General features: G+C 47.8%; 1 protein-coding gene and 1 long non-coding RNA gene across 2 annotated transcripts; one reads left to right on the plus strand and one right to left on the minus strand.

The window, feature by feature from the left end:
- Positions 1-376: 376 nt before the first annotated feature.
- On the plus strand, positions 377-14094 carry PGD (phosphogluconate dehydrogenase). The gene is made up of 13 exons (XM_032495164.1): positions 377-532; positions 1193-1268; positions 1967-2146; positions 4046-4111; positions 4657-4775; positions 6435-6504; positions 8558-8692; positions 10186-10375; positions 12536-12666; positions 12838-12971; positions 13364-13463; positions 13620-13742; positions 13839-14094. The coding sequence occupies exons 1-13, from the start codon at positions 525-527 to the stop codon at positions 13956-13958; spliced, it is 1452 nt and encodes a 483-aa protein (XP_032351055.1). The 5' UTR covers positions 377-524; the 3' UTR covers positions 13959-14094.
- LOC106729026 lies at positions 12966-20727 on the minus strand. Its single transcript, XR_001365301.2, has 4 exons — positions 17175-20727; positions 15473-15666; positions 14388-14495; positions 12966-13370 (listed from the first exon to the last, which is right to left on the minus strand). It is a non-coding gene; the product is annotated as an uncharacterized LOC106729026 (long non-coding RNA).
- Positions 20728-20766: the final 39 nt, after the last annotated feature.

A 20766-nucleotide genomic window follows, 5' to 3' on the forward strand; every position in this document is an offset into this window, starting at 1 on the left:
AGCGATTCCACGCATAAACCCTACAGGGCACCGGAGCGATGGAAGGAAGAAGTGATGGAAACTTGGACAACAGGTGTCCAAATGCCCCTTCATTGGAAAGCGCGGCCCGACCTCAGCCACCATCCTTCCTCACCGAGCCGCGGAGCAGAGTCCGCGCCCTACGCGTCCTCTGCCGCCGGCCCGCGCCCGGCCCCCTCTGCGGGTCCCCGGCCCCCGGCCCGCGCCACGCCCCCGCTCGCGCTGAGTGGTGTTATCGATGTGCTCGGCGCTCTCCTGAGCCAGCCCTCGGAGTGGGCGGGCCCACTTGCCTCAGGTGGTCTAACAGGCGCCGGGCCAGGCCAATGGCGTGGTCCTCTAGCCCCGCCCCTTCCTTATGATTGGCCGGCGCTGCAGAGCCGTGGCCCGGGCCTCCGGAGACAAGCCGGAGCGGGACTCATCTCCGGTCGTCAGCGCTGTTCGCTCGCTGCCGTTCGGCTGTCTTCGCTCGAGTTCACTCTGCCTCTGCCGCCGCCGCCGCCGCCGCCATGGCCCAGTGAGTGACCGCCCGCGGGATCCGGGAAACTTTACGAGGGTCCGCGCGGAGGGCGGGTCCGTCCCCCGACGCCGCCTCGGCCCCGGGGGTCGGCTGAGCCGGGCCTCGTGGCGCCCGGACCTCCACGGTCTCAGCCCCCTCGGGCCCAAGTTCGGAACCTCCGGACCCCGAGCCACCCCGTGGCCTCGCCTCTCCTTGGACCCGGCCCCTCTGCCCCTCGCAGCGGCGCAGGCGGATCCTGCTCCTTGGATGGGCCGGAGCGAGGGTGGGGGACAGGCGTGGCCGAGGGAGGCCTGGGTCCCCGGCCGGCCGGCGGCTCTGCCTGCAGGGCTGCCCGGCTGTGGGAGACGGGACGCCGGGAACAGTCGTTACCGGATCGGCCGGAGCGCAGAGATTACGTGCAGTGAACATCCTCCTACGTGCACGTTTGGTTGTCTCAGGAGAACTTGAGATTCCATGAAGTGGAAGAGGAGAGTGGCCTGTCTCCAGTTGCACGAAGGGCTGCAGGCCGGAGTCCTAAAGTGTAAAAAGGAGGAGCGGGGAGAGGGAAGTGAAGACAGGTTATTAATTAGCAAAAGCTAGAAAACTCTGGGTCCTTGAGTTGTAACGGATTAAGTGCAACTGAAACATTTTTCTTTGTTCTTTGTTCCCGTCTCTCAGAGCTGATATTGCACTGATTGGACTGGCTGTCATGGGCCAGAACTTAATTTTGAACATGAACGACCACGGCTTTGTGGTAAGTCAGGAGGAACACACTCTTCTCTTAGGGGTTCTTGGTCCTCAGCCTGAGTGCTGGTGATCGTTCTCATTTCCAAGGTCCCGTATGACCTGAACGTGTTTCTCATTATATGTGCTCTGTTGCTGCTTATGACATTTTTGCAGTAGAGACGCACCACTTTATGGGTGGGTGTGGGAGGGCCAGCTCCACAATTCTCTCAGGAAGAAGAGTCCTGCTAAACGTATCTGTCAGCTCTGTAAGGTCTGCAGCCTTGAATAAACCTGTCAGTATCCTAAGGAGGAGGAACCCTGGGAGTGTGAGCTCTAAGGTTGTTGCCTGATGGGAGCTGGAGCCCGTGAAAAGCTCAGGTGTGAATACTAAGCTGGCTTCGCTACAAGGGTTATCAGTGACAAAATGACAAAAAGTAACAGTCTGGAACTACCTGGTTTCTAGACTTGAGTCCTAACCAAACAGTGACAGACTGTCTAGCCCGCTATGTCCTGGCCAGTTGATCTTTGGTTATATTCTGTTCTTTGCCTTTTTATTGTATTAAAATTAACTTTCCGGTGATCAGTCAGCACTTGGGTGGGAAAAAGGTAAAATCAGGGTCCCACTTCCCCAAAACCTTTGGCAGAATAGCAGTTCCATTGTCACTCGGTCCAGTCTGAAGGTCTTCTATGTCCTAGATCTCCTAATCAGGCCATTTGTCCTTCTAGGTCTGTGCTTTTAATAGGACAGTCTCCAAAGTTGATGATTTCTTGGCCAATGAGGCAAAGGGAACCAAGGTGATTGGTGCTCACTCCCTGGAGGAGATGGTCTCCAAGCTGAAGAAGCCTCGGCGGATCATACTGCTGGTGAAGGCTGGCCAAGCGGTTGATGATTTCATTGAAAAACTGGTGAGGCCAGCTCTCTCCAGCTGCTACTCGTGGGACAGAACTTTCCTCATTCCCTTCCCTTAGCTGTTGTACTTTTTCCTTAAGAGATCCCCCCCACACACACACATTTCAATTTCTAGATATAATCTTTTCAGTATGGACAAACTATTGCTTAAATGTCTCAGTGTAGGTTAACTTGATTGGCGTTAGTTAAGTAACACCATAACCTCGGGTGGTGATGATTCCTTGTATGTAAAACTCTGAGGACACCAAGAGACATTTCAGGAAGAATTCATTATCCACCAGAATAGAAACAGTGGTAATCCCAGTGAGTTCTATCATTGATACTCAAAAAAAACTTACAGTTTTGATTATGTATTATGAATATTTAGTGCTATTGACTAATAAATCTTAGTGTCAAAATTTATAAGTAGATTTCATTTTTCTCAGTGTTCCTATATAGCAACAATTCTCAAATTGTTGTATAATTTACTATAAATGACAAGAGATCCCCTGAGGGAATCCTAGCAAATACATCTTTTTTGGAATTAAAAAATAGGCCTATGGGCTGTGATGGCCATGCTGGGGCATATGGGTGCCTCTGGGAGGCAGGCTACGGCAGTTCTGGTCCCTGATCATCCTCCCAGGGGGGCTTCGCATAGGTGCACATCTTGGTTCTTTGACGCGTTGGTCTGACCCCTCATTGAGGCTCTCTGCCGTCCCAGGACTCGGGGATAGTGGGCCCGTTTGTGCATGGTCACTGCCAGTCTGTTCTCTTCCCAACTTGTTCCCACTGGAGGACTGACGGCCACTCACCCACTGGCATGGCTATGCTGTTTCCCCAGGGAACATGCCCGGCAGCTTCTGGTCAAAGTGTTGTTGCTTTAAGTGTTTTCTGGGACACCTCTTGGGCCCACGTCCTCAACACACCTATGGGGAAAGATCCCACTGTATTAACCAGGAGGATTTCCCTCACTCCCTGCAGCCTCAGGGTGCTTTCCCCTCAGGAAAAAAAAAATGCATATGGATGAAGGGGAACCAGTGGAAATAATGTGTCTAGATACTCAGAAACAGTTCAACTGTATCAACTCTGAGAAAACCAAGGCATTTGGAAGAAATGTTTTGTTATTGGAAGTATTATGGCAGTAAACAAAGGAAAGGGATGAACATTCCTTTTTTCTAAAGGAGGAGTGTTAACAATGGGCTTGTTTCTAAGGGGAGAGGAATTTGTAAACAGTGTGCTACCGTAAAAAAAGGAAGAACGTTGTAGTAACGTTTACTGTAGCAAGATGCCAAACTGCCCATGGTTAGTGATAGACAGAATGGACTGAAAACTGGTAGAGGACTCTGCAGCATAGGGAAATATCAAGTTATGTAAACTGGAGCCTTGCAGGGGAAGACTGGATACTAAATAGTGAAGCCAGCCTGATTGGTGTATATAGGAAGATATTCTTGTTTAAGGCCTGGTCTCTTCCTGCCGTCTCCAAATGGTGGTGATTAAATCATTTATTCAGACCAAACCACTTGATATTTACTGGATCCATACTCTGTTCTAGGCAGATTTTATTGGAAGTGGTTTAATTTTTTTTAGAACTAACCCAATCTGGGAATATAAATCAGGTAGTACACATTGGAAATACAAAATTTTCCAAGTAGGTTTTGTTTGTTGTAGAAATCTTAGAATACTTAAGAAGAAATATTTCAGTTGTGGAGAGTTCTGACTGGGTTTGCTAGTCAGGATAGGGTCTAGCTCTAGCCCCAGAGAGGATTGTTGAAGATCAAATAACTATATATATATATATATTATATATTTGGACTGGGTTTATTTGGGATAAATTCTTGTTTGCTTTAATTGGTCACGGTATGTTTTATTCTTCTTTCATGTCTTTGGTCCACCTTAACGCTGGTGCCTGGTGGCAGGTGCCATTGCTGGACACGGGTGACATCATCATCGATGGAGGAAACTCTGAATACCGGGATACCACGGTAAGTGTTCTGCAGTCCAGACTCCTCCAGGTTCTGAGAACGCTCTAGAAAAAAGTGTCAGTATTGCACATGTGACAGAAGAGTAGACTGGGTGGTGCTGACTCTTTGGGGGTTGGCACTGATGCCTTTGTTTTTGCTAAGATGTACATCCATGTGCAGCTTGGTTGAGAACCGCTGCTCTGATGGGTCATTTGCTGGAAGAGGTCCCAGTATGATCTGAATGCCAAATGGCCCTAAGTCTTACTTGTATTAAACCAGCTCTTCATTGAGTCTTACTGTACAAGGTCTTTTCCAGTAAAATGAGAATGTATGTTTGCCTTTATTATTTCCCTCTGGGGACATGGTAGCTATCTTAAACTTCCATGGATTTTCTTTTTTAACTCCCAAACCGAGGGAATTAAATTTCTTGAATGACCAGGTTATTCCTGGACCCGTGGGTCATTTAAGTTAATTGTGGGCTCTCCATCCTGTCTCATACCTCCTCTCAGTCACTGGGAGAAGCTTATTTTAGAGATGCATAAACACGTTCTTTTTCTCTCATGTAGAGACGGTGTCGAGATCTCAAGGCCAAGGGAATCTTATTTGTGGGGAGCGGTGTTAGTGGTGGAGAGGAAGGGGCCCGGTATGGCCCATCACTTATGCCAGGAGGGAACAAAGAAGCTTGGTGAGTACCAGAAGCACCATCCTCGTGTCTGCACAAGGGAGCCTGAGCTCTGAGAACAAGTGAGCGGTGTGCAGTTTGCCACCCCGTGTCCTCCATCCTGCCGGAGTGATGGAGGTAGGAGATGCTGGAAATCTTTCTTTTATCTATACATTTTGTTTCTTGGACAAAATGTACGTGTCTTTTCCTCTTCTGCCACTTTTCTTCTGTTATTTTCTTCACTACTGATAATGGAAGTTCTGAATAGGCTTAAAGGGTTCAGAGGCTTTGAGGAAGTAGCTCAGATAGTGTCCTGTGCCTTATCTGGACTTAGGAGTAAGGTCTGCCTCTTTAACTGATACATGGTCCTAAGATAACTGTTTAATTAATAATTGTGAGTAATAGAAAAAACAGATGGGGCCTCTTTTGTCCCTGGGAATGAAGTGGAAGATTTTTATTTGACTAGGGAAAAAGCAAGCTTCACACTGCTCACTGTGCTGTATCTAAGAGGAAGGGTTGGCTGGAGAAGGGGAGGTGCTTTGGTGATGATGTGTAAGACACAGGTTGGGGGAGGTGGTGAGCAGGATAAAGAATTAAAATGGAGAGATGAAAGTAATGAATTATACACAACTTAGACTGAGGGAAACACCGCGGCTGAGACTGCAGAAAAAGAGAAAGCCAGATAGAGAAGATAGAGAGATGGAGCAGAAGAGAAAGAAATAGAAAAGGAGGGAGACGTGGAAAGGTAATGTGCTTTTCTGAGTGAGTTTGGTTTCCAAATATTCTAGAATTATATTAGGCATTAAAGGAAGGAGTGATCACACCTGACCCCAAAGGTGGGGGTCAGCTGGGAAAGATGATTCTTTAAAGTATCTCCCTAATGATTAAGTCTGGGGGTTCTCATCAGTACGTTAAGATCTAGAAGTAGAGACCTTCCTGCTTCTCAAAAGCTTACAAATACCTATCTTGGGGCACTGCCCAGCGGGCTGTGAGAAATGCAGACGATACACGTGGAAATATTCCATATACAGAGGTGTTCCAATTCGGAGTCACTTTTCTCACACTGACCTGTCAGAAGTAAAATGGGACTTTTACTTGAAACAGTAAAAGTTCGGAGAAGCTCTAAGAGCTTAAGGTGTAGCTGTCTTAGCCCCTCATCCCGAGTGTTAACTTTGCAGCAGATTTTCTCTCTTTACCAAAAGCCTGTGAAGAAGGCTTTCCTGGTCCACAGGGAGGAGATGAGCCTTGGGAGTAGTGCGTTCTCCCTGGGGGGGCGGCGGGAATGCACAGCTGCTGCTTCTCTGAATAGTGAGTGTAGCCCTTGCAAACATTGCACGGCGCTGTCTGTCCAGAATCGTGCTGTACTTGGTAACAGATGTCCAGGCGAATAAAAGGGGCCTTGACAGGAACTGTCTCGCTGCTGCTGTTTGGAATGGCAACTTCTGAGAGCGCAGCAGAAATTTCTTCCGGCGCCTTGGTGGTCCTTCTGCCCAGCCTGTCTGTCTTTGTCTCAAGTCAGCCAGTCTGCACGCTCTGAGGACCCGGCTTCCGCGTTACTTTCTCGCAGGCCCTCCCACCTCCCATCAGAGAGAAAAACTGGGTGGGTCGGGGCGTCCCTGAGTGTTTAGTTGGTAGATTTCAGCCCTTCTCTCTCAGCAGCTTAACCACACTTCCCTTCCCCAGGCCCCACCTCAAGACAATCTTCCAAAGCATCGCCGCCAAGGTGGGCACTGGAGAGCCCTGCTGTGACTGGGTAAGTGCTGGGCTACCCTCGAAGGCCAGGTGGCACCACGGAGGGCAGAGCTGGGGTCACCGTGGTCCCAGCGATTTGCTTTGTGACATAAACTGCTCAGTCAGTGCGTCGCCAGCACAGCTGACGCCTACAATGCATGTACATACATGTCCTTGTATCGTGACTGAATATTCGTAGCTTGGAGGTTGATATTAAAAGCAGCCCTCCTGAATTCATCCAAAGGACGGATTCCTTAAAAAGGAGCAGGAAGGGTGAGGTGAAGGAAGACTGTTTCAGCCAGGTGACTTCAGGGCTAAAGGAAGAATGTGAGAGTCTAGAGCAGGGCTTGCCGGCCTGGGCCGCTGCTGTGCTGGAGCAGAGGCGGGACGTGAAGGGAGCCTCGGCTCACCCTCCCCCTGCCTGTATTTTGTGTTGCTGGCAAGATAAACCTCACCCCGTGTTGCAGCCTCAGTCCATACCCTGGGTGAAAACAAGCTAGGCCGGGGAGCCCCGAGCCAGCATCCTGACCGTCCCCTGGCGAGCAGTGTGACAGTGGGCGGTCACTTTCTTCCCCGGGCTTCAGGTTCCTCATCTGTTGAATATGGGGGTTGGACCGGATGAGCTCCAGGGCTTCTTGCACTTCGCTCCGCGTGCCATTTTTAGGATGTTATATTTGTAGTATTTGAGATAAAAGGTGAGGCCGAACAAGGACCAAGGCACATGTGGAGCTTTGAGGGGAGCCCTCCCTCCTGGGCCTGGCGGCGCCCAGCGCTGAGCTGCTCCTCACACTGTAACCGGTGGTCGCCGACATCGTTCAGAAGCTGCTTCGTGGAGAGGCTGGGGCTGTGACTCAGGGCTGAGTGACTTTCTCACCCGTGGGAAGGGCTGGGAAGGGGGCTTTCCTTCCTTCACGGAACATTACTATATTTAAAAAAAAAAAAAAGTCCAGTGACAGTAACTCCTCTTGTGTACATTTAGGACATAATCCTGAGGAACAAAACAGTACTTGCCTGTGTATCTTGATCAACTCTGGCTGCCTTTCCATAGCCCCACGCCTTACCCTTAGGTTACTGCAAAAAACTGATACAAACAGTAAACGCAGGCCCTCCTTAGTTCATTTTTGAAGTTACAGGAAGGAAGGGTGCAGTAAGGGTGTTATCAGCTACGTTACTTCATGGCCAAAGAAAGTGTCAAAATCAGAAGAAGGTAGGTCAGCGATGGAAACAGGGACAGAGGAGGTCTCTGATGGCAGGGGGATGGTGTGCCGGCATCCATCCTGCGCAGGTCCCAGCAGCTACCGTCCCAGTCGCAGAGAGGGACACGTAAGAGTGCAGGGCCCGATGCCCCAGCACTCCCTTTGTTCTGACCCCTTGCCCTCCAGCCAGTTTTCAGATGATGTGCTTCCCAGCTTCTCCACAGGGGACAGAATGTGTGGACCAGGCTAACACTTGTAACCAAGGAAGATACAGAGTTACATTTCTCATCATAAATTCACAAGCTGGTATTCTGATCTCATACGTCTTGCTAGCTTCATTATAAGTCAGTATCTTGTCAACTGTGGGACCCTGGCAAGGACACGTTTCTGGGCTTAAAAGATGGAGGGCCAAGCCTTGGATCTGAGGTCATTTCCCCCTCAGTGGCCACAGAAACAACTACAAGAGTTTATATATATTTTAAAGTAAAAGCGATTTAATTGTCCAGCTTATTTTCACCTCCAGTTGCTAGAAAAGTGGTAACTTCAGGAAAAAGAAGACTCCTTTTACCTGTGAGTGGGAAGTTACTTTTAATAACGACGAGAAAGAATGGAAAATGCAGGCTAAAGGGCTCTGGGTACTTAGAGCAAGTCTGGGGATTCTGAAAAATCTTTAATGAGTTTGGAATTGGTTTAAAACAACATTGGACTGGATTAAAGCTTGTGTTGAGTTATGTAGTGATTCTTCTTGTGAAAATACTGTAAGTATTTCTTTGTGTCTGTGACTTTGGTACGGGGAGGGAGCCCTGCCGGAGCGGGACGTGGGCTTCTCCGGTGCTTGCCTGGCTCTCTGAGGGCCCCCTGACGCTGTGGCTCTCACAGGTGGGAGACGAGGGGGCGGGGCACTTTGTCAAGATGGTGCACAACGGGATAGAGTACGGTGACATGCAGCTGATCTGTGAGGCTTACCACCTGATGAAGGACGTCCTGGGCATGGAGCACAAGGAGATGGCACAGGTGAGGCCCCGGCCCCGGGTGAGTAACGCTGCGCAGATGAGAAGGGATTTGCTGGTGACAGAAAATCCTTCCTCCCGCTTTTTCCCTTGGTCATGCTGGAAAGTCTGATAGCCAGTTTCTAAGCCAGAGACTTGGCAGGTGATCTCCACCACGCAGGGACCCTGACCGTGTGTCAGGCCTGTGTCACTTAACTCCATGCTCTCATTTGATCCTCCCATCGTCCCACGTGGGAGGTGCAGGAGAAGCTTTCTTTTCTGATCAAGTTAGGACTGGGTTTTTGACAGTTAATTAAAAAAGTTAGTCTAAGCTGGGAAACATAAGCATTTCCCCCAACATTTAATTATGAAAATGTTCAAACATACAACAAAGTGGAAAGACCTTGACAGTGAACGCTCGTGCATGCACAGTCTGGGGGTGGGGCATGTGCTTGGCATGCGCTGAGGTCCTGGGCTCAACCCCCAGTACTTCCAGTTAAAAACAGCTCCCCCCAAACCTGGATTCTGCATTTACCTTTTACCGTCCTTGCTTTGTAGACTTTCCGTCCATCCCTCTATCAGTTTATCTTTTTAAAAAATACATTTCAGAGGAAACTGCAGGCATTAGTACTCTTTTCTAAACAACTCGGCGTCATTCATGGTGTGTTCGCTCACCAGCCATTTCCTGGAGAGCCGAGTGCTTTTAAGTGTGAGGAGTCTGCCGCTTACAGTCTCATCAATTTCCTTATCATCTAGAATCTGCAGGTTGGGTTCTTTCAAGTGGAACATGATTTAAAGACACTTGCAAGACACACAGTGCAGAATCCTGGATTTTTTGCATTTTTTTCCTCCTAATTTAAAACTGTGTGCCATCCCCACGGATTTTGTTTCACTGACTTGCCCTTATCGTTTTTTCCAAAATAGTTTAACTTAGTTTTCACAGAAACTTGGCTTTTCTTTTTGTGTTCATGGTTAAGTGGTTTACGTAATATTTAATGTATTCATTCAACACATATGCGCGCTTCACTGTATGCTCGGCGCTGTTCTAGGGTGGGAATTTAATGGTGGAGAAAACCAAGTCCTTGCCCTCGTGACCTGGGACGACAGTCTTACACTAGTTAAGTATGTAAGACGAGTTCGTGGTCACTATATAAAGAAAAGTGGGTGAGTGTGAGAGACAGATCTGGATCAGATGATCGAGGGAGGCCTCTGAGGAGGCGACTGTGCCTGTACAGAGGCCCGAGGGAGGGCAGGGTGCACATGGCCCTGGGGGAGGCAGTCTGGTGAAGGGAAACTCAGCATGAACAGGCTGAAGCCCGACAGCCGACCCTCGGTTAGCACAGAACTCCACCGGCAGGAGAGTGTCGGGCACAGGGTAGAGGATCCTGTAGGCGCAGGCGCCGAGCAGATCATGAGGGCAGGGCAGTGTTTACATAGAAAAAGGATGGGTCAGGCAGGGGAGCATCGCCTGTGTAATCCGTGTTTCTCTCAGTGTTTTCTTTCACGTCCTGCACACAGGCTTTTGAGGAATGGAATAAGACCGAGCTGGACTCGTTCCTGATCGAAATCACAGCCAATATTCTCAAGTTCCAAGACACTGATGGCAAACACCTGCTGCCAAAGATCAGGGACAGCGCGGGACAGAAGGGCACTGGGAAGTGGACCGCCATCTCCGCCCTGGAGTACGGTGTCCCTGTCACCCTCATTGGTAACACTCAGCTTTTGATTGAACCGTTTCCTCTCACTGTGTTGATCCTGACTTCCTTCTGGGATACTGGTATAGACTGGCAACCAAGAATTACTAGGTCTTTCAGAGAATCGGTTCAACCCTAGTCAGCTTTAGAGTCTGATCTGCTCTTTCTGCATTTGAATAAATTTCACAGTGTGAGTGAGGCTGACGCTCCCTTTGACTCTCTTCTTTATAATCCTTCAGTTGTATGAGCATTGAGATAAGTTCAGAAGTTAGTCTCTGTCTTTGACTTTTGGGATAGTTCTGACATTAGTGATTTAATTATGGTCAGTGATCGATGATCTATTTAATAGGGAAGGTAACTAATGGAATTTTTCATACTGAATTTCATGGAATAATCTGAGTTTAGGTACTCAACATTTATTAGTATTTTGCTGAGGTTTTTCTCAGGTCTATTTAAGAAATAAAATATCATCTGTACATCTCAAGGCCTTTGATATTCTTTTCCTGAGCTCCTCCCCATTCTCCCTTTAGAAGAAGACTTCTCTCCTGAAGTTGGTGTATATCCTTCCCATCCGTCCTTTCTATCTTGTCTTAATGAGCCAACAAGCATCAAACTCAAAAAGATGCAGAGAGGATATAATCAAAAGCAGAAATAAACAGAAATAGTAAGAGGATTAACGAAACTACACATTGGTTCTTTAAGAATAAAATAGATACGCTTCCGGCAAGACTGAAAGAGGAGAGTGAAAAAAGGTACCTGGCATGTTTGATGAAAGGCTGATCTTTGCTCCTGCAGAATGATTCCCCCTGTAGCAATAAAACTCGATATTGTGTTTGCTTTCCAGATGGAGGTTGCCTTTCCCTCCCTAGTCTCCTCCCTTCTCTCCATTTCCTGGTTATGCCTCACTCTGTTGACCGTGAGCTGTATGGCTGCGAGGCACAGTAAGGAGGGAAGTCCTTTGCTTAGTCCAGCTCGATAGAGAAGGAAGTTGACTCCTTTTGGCTAATCTGAGTGCTACCCTGGGCAGGGGACCAAGACAGGAACTGGGAGCAGGTTATTCATCACTGACTCAAATACAAGAGCATCACAGCCTCAGAGACCCCCCTACTCTCTTGCTTTAGAGATTCTGCGCCCTGCCTTCCAGGTGGCGGCAGGCAGGCTTACTCCCTGGACGGGAGCCGTCCTTGTCTCTGAACTAATGGGGAAGTGAGTCTTCCGGCTCATCTTTAGGTAACATTGAGGGTTTCGCCACAATGGCCTCTTTCTGCCTTTTGTCTTACGAAGCTTCCGCCCAGAAATGCGAAGTCATGGGGGTGTGTGTGTGTCTATGTCTATGTCTATGCACGGCAGGACCCCAGAGAGCTGGATGAGGACAAGGACAGGAAGATACCCACTCTCAAGTTTATGGCCAGAAACCTTTCCTCAGAAATAAAGCCCTGAGTTAGTTCCCAAAGATTTTAATTCATTTTGTCTGTTGGGGGGAAAAAAGGGTTAATTTATTCTAATTTTACAAGTTGTCAATTGGGCAAGCATTTATAAGCGATAATTTTTAAGATACTAAATGTCTTAATATTAAAATACTATATTGAAATGCTTTTTATTCAAATGAAGTAAAATTGTGAAACTGTAACAGTGATCATGGATATGCTGAAAACTGTAAGAATTAGAAAATGGAGGTTTTTGAAGAGTGAAGTCTGTGTTACTTCTCAGTGTCCTAGTTGTTTCAAAGTGTTGGGTATTAGTGCTTCAAAAGAAAATAAACTGAGTTTTTGGTGAGCATTTAAAAATTAAATTCTTCCCAGCTGAAACTGAAATTTTACTGGTGGACCAACACTGAATAATTCTGAATAATGGTGGTTTTGCCTCTTCGTATTTTCCTTTAAAAACTCCCCTTTGAATTTCATGGTGATCTTTGTGGTTGAATCCCTGAATTTACGTTGGAAGACTGACTTGTAGTTTTAGTTTCCAAATGAACTGTTCAGAGCTTTTTTATAAAAGTTCCTTGTGATCCAGGGTATCTTTTGTGGCCTAAGGTTGAGACTTTCAGCTCTTTGTAAAATGGAAAATCTTGCTCCATTTGTTTTTCCTTCATCCTCTGGCTCATGTGTACTGCTCCTCGGGTTCTGTGTAAACTCTGGTGACATATTACCTCCCCCTGCCTCCAACCCATGTAGGAGAAGCGGTCTTTGCTCGATGCTTATCATCTCTGAAGGACGAGAGGATTCAAGCGAGCAAAAAGCTGAAGGGGCCTCAGAAGACCCAGTTTGAAGGTGACAAGAAATCATTCCTGGAGGACATTCGAAAGGTGGGGCCAGGCCTGGCAGCGGCAGTGGGGGTGGGGGGTGCTGTGGGAGAGCACCCTGACGCCACGCACGGAGGCGCGGTCAGGCCAGCCTTGCCCTCATGGACTCGCAGCACTGCAGGGGGACAAGGCTGGTCGTGTGCACTTCTCATGAGCCTTTGTGTCATTCTCCAGGCCCTCTATGCTTCCAAGATCATCTCTTATGCTCAGGGCTTTATGCTGCTAAGACAGGCAGCCACTGAATTTGGCTGGACCCTCAACTATGGTGGCATTGCCCTGATGTGGAGAGGGGGCTGCATCATCAGGAGGTAAGTGGTGGGAGGGACCCCCACCTGCCCTGCCGGAGAACCGTGGTCTCAGGGCGCCTGTGTGAACAGTTCTCCTATAACTGTACGGTGAATCCTCTCGCTAGTACACTAGTGACCAGACAGGCTTAGGTGTCACATCTCACATTCTTCCTGGCTATCAGTTATTCTAACTCAAGTGTCCACACTGCCCCTTTTAAAGTAGTTCTGTGACGACTGTCATGCCCTCCGCCCTCCCCTCTTGGGACTTGGTTGTCTGTCCTGGCCGGACACAGAACTTCGGGGGGTGGGACACGTGCCTTCGTACCTCGCTGGGTCTCCATCAGCTTCACCTTACTTCCCCTGCTTTCTGCCAGGTGTTCAGTCTGCTAGTTCCTCCCTCTTGATTATTTCAGTGTATTCCTGGGAAAGATAAAAGATGCATTTGATCGGAACCCAGGACTTCAGAATCTGCTACTAGATGACTTCTTTAAGTCAGCTGTCGAAAACTGCCAGGTGTGTAGCCTAGAGCTGGGTGGCACGGGAATTCTATCTCGGTGGGTTTTGCTCTGGGGGCACCTGCTTTTCATTTACCAGCGCTGATGCGCATGGAAATCTGTTATCTTTCCTGTGAGCTAATCACCAGCCTTTGGCTCTGCTTTTCTTGCTCAGGACTCCTGGCGGCGAACAGTCTGTACTGGGGTCCAGACAGGCATCCCCATGCCCTGCTTCACCACTGCTCTCTCCTTCTACGACGGCTACAGGCACGAGATGCTGCCGGCCAACCTCATCCAGGTGAGCTTTCGGAGTAGCTGGTAACATTAACCTGGGTGGTACCCGAGGGGCGTGTGCCTGTGTGTATCCTAACCAGCCTGACGTCTTGTCTTCCAGGCTCAGCGGGATTACTTTGGGGCTCACACCTACGAACTGTTGGCCAAGCCGGGGCAGTTTATCCACACTAACTGGACAGGCCATGGCGGCAGTGTGTCATCATCTTCATACAATGCCTAACCAGACTCCATCACCCCCACGACCCCGACCCAGACATTCCACGTGCCACGCAGCACTGCCTACATGGCCCTTCGCCCTACTTTCTGCTTAGATCTTTTAAAATAAAGTGTCGTAAGAGACTCCTGTGAAAAGTCAACCCGCTTATTTGTGAAGTAGTTCTGTGAGAAGCAGCCCGCCCCCTGCCCCGGGTTCCTGGGACTAAGCAGGGGTTGAGCGTGTGTGTGCACACAGCCGAGCCAGCGGCCCCTGGGACTAGCAGGCGAGTCACGTCTGCCCTGACAGAGGCAGCAGCTCTTTTCACACAGACACACAGGGAAGGTTTCTGTGGAACTTGATCAAATTGGAAACTTTGTATCATGCAGCTGAATTCCCTTAATAAAAGCAAAAAAATCAGATTTATGCTTTTCCTCCAGACTCAGATATTCTCACCTCAGCCACACGGAGCCATAGCCTCACTGGCAGAAAAGCTTGCAGCCGGTTTCATTACGTCCAAATTAGTTTACTTCCTTCTGGCCTTGTTACATATTTTCCTCTTATCTTTAAAAAATGAAAAGAAGACCCCAATAATACCAGAAACACCAACTTTAGGTAATGATTAACTCTAGAGGGAAGGATGAGGAGGCAGTCGAGGAGGGCGTGTACCAGCTTATGACTTAACTAGCTGTATGACTTTGGGCACATTGTTTAATATCTCTGGCCTCAGTTTTCTCATTTGTAAAATGGGGATAATATCAGTACCTGCCTCCTTAAGGCTATTTTGAGGCTTCACCTAATTAAAACAGACCAGCACCTGACACATAATAAGCACCTATGTAACTGGTAATTATCATTAGCACTTCAGGGTGTGCCTGTCCCTGAAGCAGTGGTATTTCTGAGAGAAAACAAATGCTACTTCTCAGCACTCAGAATTCACTGTGAACCAGCCCTCAGGTTCCTGGTGAGACTTCTGTGTGCTCAACTGTCTGGGTTAAGACAGACCCTAGAGGAGTCGGCAGAACTCCTCAAACTGCACATACTGCCCCCCCCCCCGCCCCCCCCCCCCCACCAGGGGGTGGGTCTTGGAAAAAAGGCAGATTCTGATTCAGCAGGTCTGGGTGAAGGCCCACAGTCTGTTTCTAAAAAGCTCCCAGGTGACAACATTCTGGCACAGGAAGGGCAAAATAAATGGAAGCTCTTTTTATTGTTAAAAGAATGTAACAGTCCTTTGCCTAGGTCCTTGACAGGGAGACTTAACTATATATGACTTCATGCCTTTTGAATTTTACCTCCCATGACTTATTTAAAAAGTATATGAATAAAAATAGCTCTGGTGAAGGCAGCCTAGCCTGCTGGTTAGGAGCCTGGGTTCTGGGGCCACCTGCCTGGGCCCAGATCTTGGCTAGACCACTAATTCCTTCTTCCCACATTTGCCTCTGTACCTGTGTACTTCCTCATCTGTAAAATAGAGAGAATACCTATCTCACGGAGCTGTTTTGAGGATTAAATTAGTGTCTGCCACAGTGAATATTATTTACCTGCAGAAGGAGAGGCAGTCGAACACCTCAGAAAGTGGATGGAGGGGGCCACAGACGCGTTCTGCCTCCAGCCAAGTTGGTCCTGTCCAGCCCAGCTGCCGCAGGGTCAGTCTGGTGGCTATTCCAGCAAAGGGCCTCCGTCAGCAGAAATTGTAGCCCTTTTATGACATCAAGCACAACCTCCTTCTGCTTATCTGGGATACAAAGGAGTTGGTTAAAAAGACACGTGGGTCAGACGGGGGAGCAGGCGGGGGTTCTGGGCAGAGGCTTTAGGCGGGGGCTTGCAGGTGGCATGCTGCTTTGCGGCAGACGCGGAGCCCATGTTTTAGCAGGGCACACAGGCCTGCCGGACGTGCACGCTGTGTCAGTGGTGTGTCAGCACGTACACGCTCCCTGTCCAGTCATCCTGTGTGCGGTTCCAGCGACAACTGATTGGTGCAACATGACCACCATTTTTATTATTCCTCTAATTCTGAGGGTCAGGGATTTGGAAAGGTACAAGGTGGACCGCTTGTCTCTGTGCCACAGTGTCTGGGGCCTCAGCTAGAAGGACTGAAAGCTGGGGCTGACTCCACGGCTGGGTCACTTGGAGGTGTCTGTCCTCTTTGTTGGGTGGTTGACGCTGGCACCTCAGCGAGGGCCCTCGGCCGGAAGGGTGCACGGTGCCTAGCTGTGCGGCCGCAGACTAGGCCGACTTCTGACTTGGTGGCTCAGGGCTCCAAAGGGGAGTGTTTTAAGACCTAGCCGTGGATGTCACACAGCATTATTTCAGCCACGTTATATCAGTTACGAGAGTCATAAACCCTTCAAATTCGAGGGAAGGAGAATTAGGCTTTACCTCCTGCCGGCGGAGTGATGAGGTTCTAGAGGAGCATGTGGGTCAGGAGATACTGACCTTTTTCTTTCCAAACATAATCTGCCATGTATGCTTACCTTGAAGAGGACAATTTGTTACATGGGGAATCGGGAAGTCTGGCCCTATTTGGGGGTTTTCCTGAGGGTCTCGTACAGTCTAAATGGCCTATATGAGAACATAATAATAGCCGACAGAGTGTATGCCAGGCACTGTTTTAAGTTTACTCATTTAATACAAGAGCCTCTGAAGTAGGTGCCAGCACTTTCACCAATTTACAGGTGAAGCATGAATGAGGATTTTAAGTAACTTGTCCAAGGTCACAGAGCTCCTGAACAACTGAAATCTGAAACCCAGCAATCTGGTACCAGAACGCATGCACTTAATCACCGTATTATCTCACCGCTCGATGTGTGCAATTCAGTTACTCATTGGCAGGTTTACTGTGTACCTACTGTGTGCAAACACTGTGTTTGGAACCATTTGTTTAGTGGTGAGGGAAGTCAAGTCCTGACCTCATGAGCTTCTGGAATACATATAACAGCTAATGGAGACTGATTCCTGAATCAGCATTTTATAGTACAATTCAGGGAAAATAAATGATGACTGAACGTTTATGGTACCCTACTTAACGCAGCTGAGCAGGACTCAGGAGACCTGCAACGTCCTTGTGTTATTTACGGCGAGGGCAGCGGGATGAGAGTACAGGAAAAGGGCGTGGACTCAGAGGCTAGGCGGCTCCATCAAAACCGGCTCCACCACTTCCTAGCGGCTGCGGCTGCGGCTCGGGCGAAGCTCTTTCACCTGTGACCCTCCTCCCTCACACATAAAAGAAAGGTAACAACTTACCTCCGAGGGCAGCTGAGATAGAAAACGGGCACCTAGAACACCACCAGGAGCAAGTCAGCGCTCGGTGTGGACCAGTCACCACCCGGGACAGGAAGGGCCTTGTTTTGTGGCGCGATGCTGCTACCTAGTGGCCAGTGTACGTGCTCGCTTTTCATCGAGTAAAAACAGTTCCAGTCAAACACTGCGGACCCTTGAGAGAGAGGTGGGTAGGGACCCACCCCCCCCACCCCAATTGAAAATTCCTATGTAACTTAGAGTCAGCCCTCCAAATCTGTGGTTCTGTACCTCCAGATTCAACAAACTGCAGATCATGTACTACTGGAAAAAATCCACGTGTAAGTGGACCTGAGCAGTTCAAACCCGTGTTGTTCAAGGGCCAACTGAACATCCATTTCCTATAATGTAACACCTCAGCCCTGGACCTTTCTCTTCAGAGTCTAAAGTGCCTGGGTATTCCACAAGTGTCACTGGAATAAAGTTCTCTCACCCTGGGAAGCATCTGCTTTAAAATGCGACACTATGCGAGGTACAAAGCATAGAAACTGCCTGGGAAATCGTTTCTATTTCTTGAGCTCTTCGGGGAGGTGACTTAAACCACACAACTGCTCTGTGAGGCTGGTACCATGATCCCCACTTTATAAATGAGGGACCTGGAGGCTTGGAGAGGTTCTGACTTGCTCTGGGTCACAAAGCTTGTGAGAGGGGCTGGGTTCTGAACCCAAGGCCTGGCCTGGGGGCTGGAGTTTGCTTAAAAATGCAGAATACAGAAATATAAAGTGAAAAATGTGGGTGCCTTTCTCTGCCTTCTCTTCAACTCATTGCTCAGGAGTTAATTGTATTTGCCACATATCCTCCCAGCTCTTTTTCTATTCCCTTCAACTATCCCATATCCCCACATAGATGCATATGCTCTTAAAAAAAAAAAAAAGAAAGAAACAAGACTATTCTGTACATACTAGTCTACAGATTTAACGTCCTAGAGGACATCAGTCTATTAACTCGCAATTTAAACGTGTTACAGCTTAGTATTTCCAAGAACTTCATAAATTATTTAGAAGAACAAAAACCTTAGGTTACACAATTAATCAACCCGTAATAACTTTGCATGTTGAATCTCTGCCTCCTCAGCCTGACCACTTAGGATTCAGCTGAGATGTGGGGCAACTGCGGGGTGAGGGGTCAAAAGGAATTCCCTGTGTGATTCTCCATCTGCCATTTCTCACTCTTTTTCCTCTACCCCTGACTTTCTCCACAGAGGCAGTAAGAGAGAGAGGCTGCCTGTATATTCTTCCAATTAAGCACAAACTCTGAGCTTCCAACTGAGCACAAATAAACTCCTTCTTTCCTTCCGTAGTTTCACATTTGTCATGAAAGGCAGGTGAGTTTAACATGCAGTAGAAGGTGCTGGGATAGAGGAAAGACTGGGATGTGTTAAGGCCTTTAGATTCTCAACATGAAAGGCTTTCCATTCTCATCCCACTTGTAATTAAAAAGAAACACAGCACTAAATCATAAAAGAAGTGTGATAAGGTCTAAAAATACTGTTTTCCCTCTGATGACTGCAGTGAGGTGTTAGAAAATATACAGGTTCCCCTGCTTCCTGAAAATTTGAGTTCCCCCACTTCGCTTTTACAAAGGAACCACCCAAGTACCTGTTTCCACTAACCAAAAGAAATCCAAAGAGAATTTTCACTTTTATGAGAAAAAGGCCGTCACCATACTATCGTAGGTCTTCGTAAAAGCGAAGTGGCTCAGTGAGAACTTTCAAAAGCGGGGGATACCCGTATATCTAAGTCAAATTTCTTTTAAAAAACTTGCATTGCTGATGATCTGAGGGCCTAGGTGCCTACTATCAAGGAGCCTCTGATTTATCAGGACTCAAGATGCTGCTGAGAGTCAGATCTTCAACAAACATTTAGTGAACTCTTGCATGTGCCAGGCACTGGGGCTCTCACTGCAACTCAGTTAAGTCAGGTGGACACACATCTTTAACAACTAACTTACAATACAGTGCATTCATTCAACTTGGATCTGTTAAGTGTTTACTATGTGCTAGGCCAGTGGTCTGCTAAAGCCAGTCCTACGGTGAGAGCTGATTTCTAAATTTTCAGGAAAACTGAAAACCAGAGACAAACACAGCCATTATTAAGAATTAAGTTGCATAAATTTAGGCTTAAGTAAATTATGTTAAAAACAAATAAAAACTCAAAACTCATCAGTGCTTAATTATGTTACTACGTTGCACATTTTCTATTATCTGTGTTCTTGACATTGTTCATGTCTGTTGTGTCTGTGTGGTGTAGTGCAGCATCTCTTCTCAGTGTGAAACCGCACCCCACAGGGTTAACAGAAGCTGTCAGCACAAATCCTTGAGTTCCTCTCACAGAACAGCAGATAAGGGAACAGCCTGTTAGAAACCCCGCTGCTTGTAACCTGCCTTTATTGATTAAGCCAGCTTTGGTTGTTTTTTCCCTTTCTCTAACTGCATACCCTCCAAGCTTCACGTAGCCTGGGTAATATATCACCAGACTTCTTAACCACCTCTGTAGATAACGCTTCTGACCTGTAGGTCACCACAGTAACGGGGGCTTAAGTTGTTTTCCAGAAATTTGGAATTGGCTCCTGCCCAGTTCAGACCAGCTATGACTAGTTGGGACCACCGACCCTAAAAGTGGGCCTGCGCAGAACACCGATTACTTTGCTTTTTCCCTACCTCCAATCACATTTCCCCACGCCTAAGACCACCCTGCTTCTTTATCCCTTAAATACCTAGCCTCTTGCCTTCCCCAAAGTGGATCTGAGATTTGTTCTCCTGTCTCCTTATGTGGCTGAACAAAACCTTTCTCTGCTGTGAACTTCAGCGTGATAGTGTTGGCCTGCTGCTGGTGGGGCAAACAAACCTGGTTTGGTAGCAAATGCTGAGTTCAGCTTCCCCATATTTGGTGGCTTGAAATCAGCAATGGCGTAAATATTTACACCGAGGAAATCTACAAATCGGGGTTTGATTTGTTGTCGATTGTTCCCTTAAGGAAATGAGGGGGAAAATGTTAATAATGCAGATGAAACCTGAATGTGTATCGTGTCTGCAGCGTTTTAAGTTGTGAACAGCACAAGGTGAGGAGATACCCCTCCAGCACTTGAACACTGTTATTTGACTTCAGTAGAGAAGTTCCTCATTTATGTCACTGAGGTGTGAGTGAAACTCCAAAAAGAGTGAAGTTGGGAAGGAGGGAAATAACTGAAGAAAGTTTGGAAGCAGTGAAGATCCGACGTTGAGTTTCACTGTTTCATTTTACTTAATTTTTGACATAAAGGAAAATCAGCCAACATTAGGGTCAGAACTATACTCCTTGGTCAGTGTTAACTGGGGTATGCAATTTGTTCGCTGCATGGGTCAGAAATCAAGCACTTATCCGTGGTCTGGCTTTGTGACACTATGGTGACAGAACTAGAAAAACCCACATTGGATTTTGCAAGGCCTACCTAGGCCGCATAGAATTTACAATAAAGAGTTGCGTGCCGCTGTCCACACACAGTTTCCGAGAACTGATGTTAACCACTGTGCGGGGCGCTGAGCTGGGTCTGGGTCTGG

This window comes from Camelus ferus, chromosome 13 (assembly GCF_009834535.1).
Source record: "Camelus ferus isolate YT-003-E chromosome 13, BCGSAC_Cfer_1.0, whole genome shotgun sequence".
Taxonomy (NCBI): domain Eukaryota; kingdom Metazoa; phylum Chordata; class Mammalia; order Artiodactyla; family Camelidae; genus Camelus; species Camelus ferus.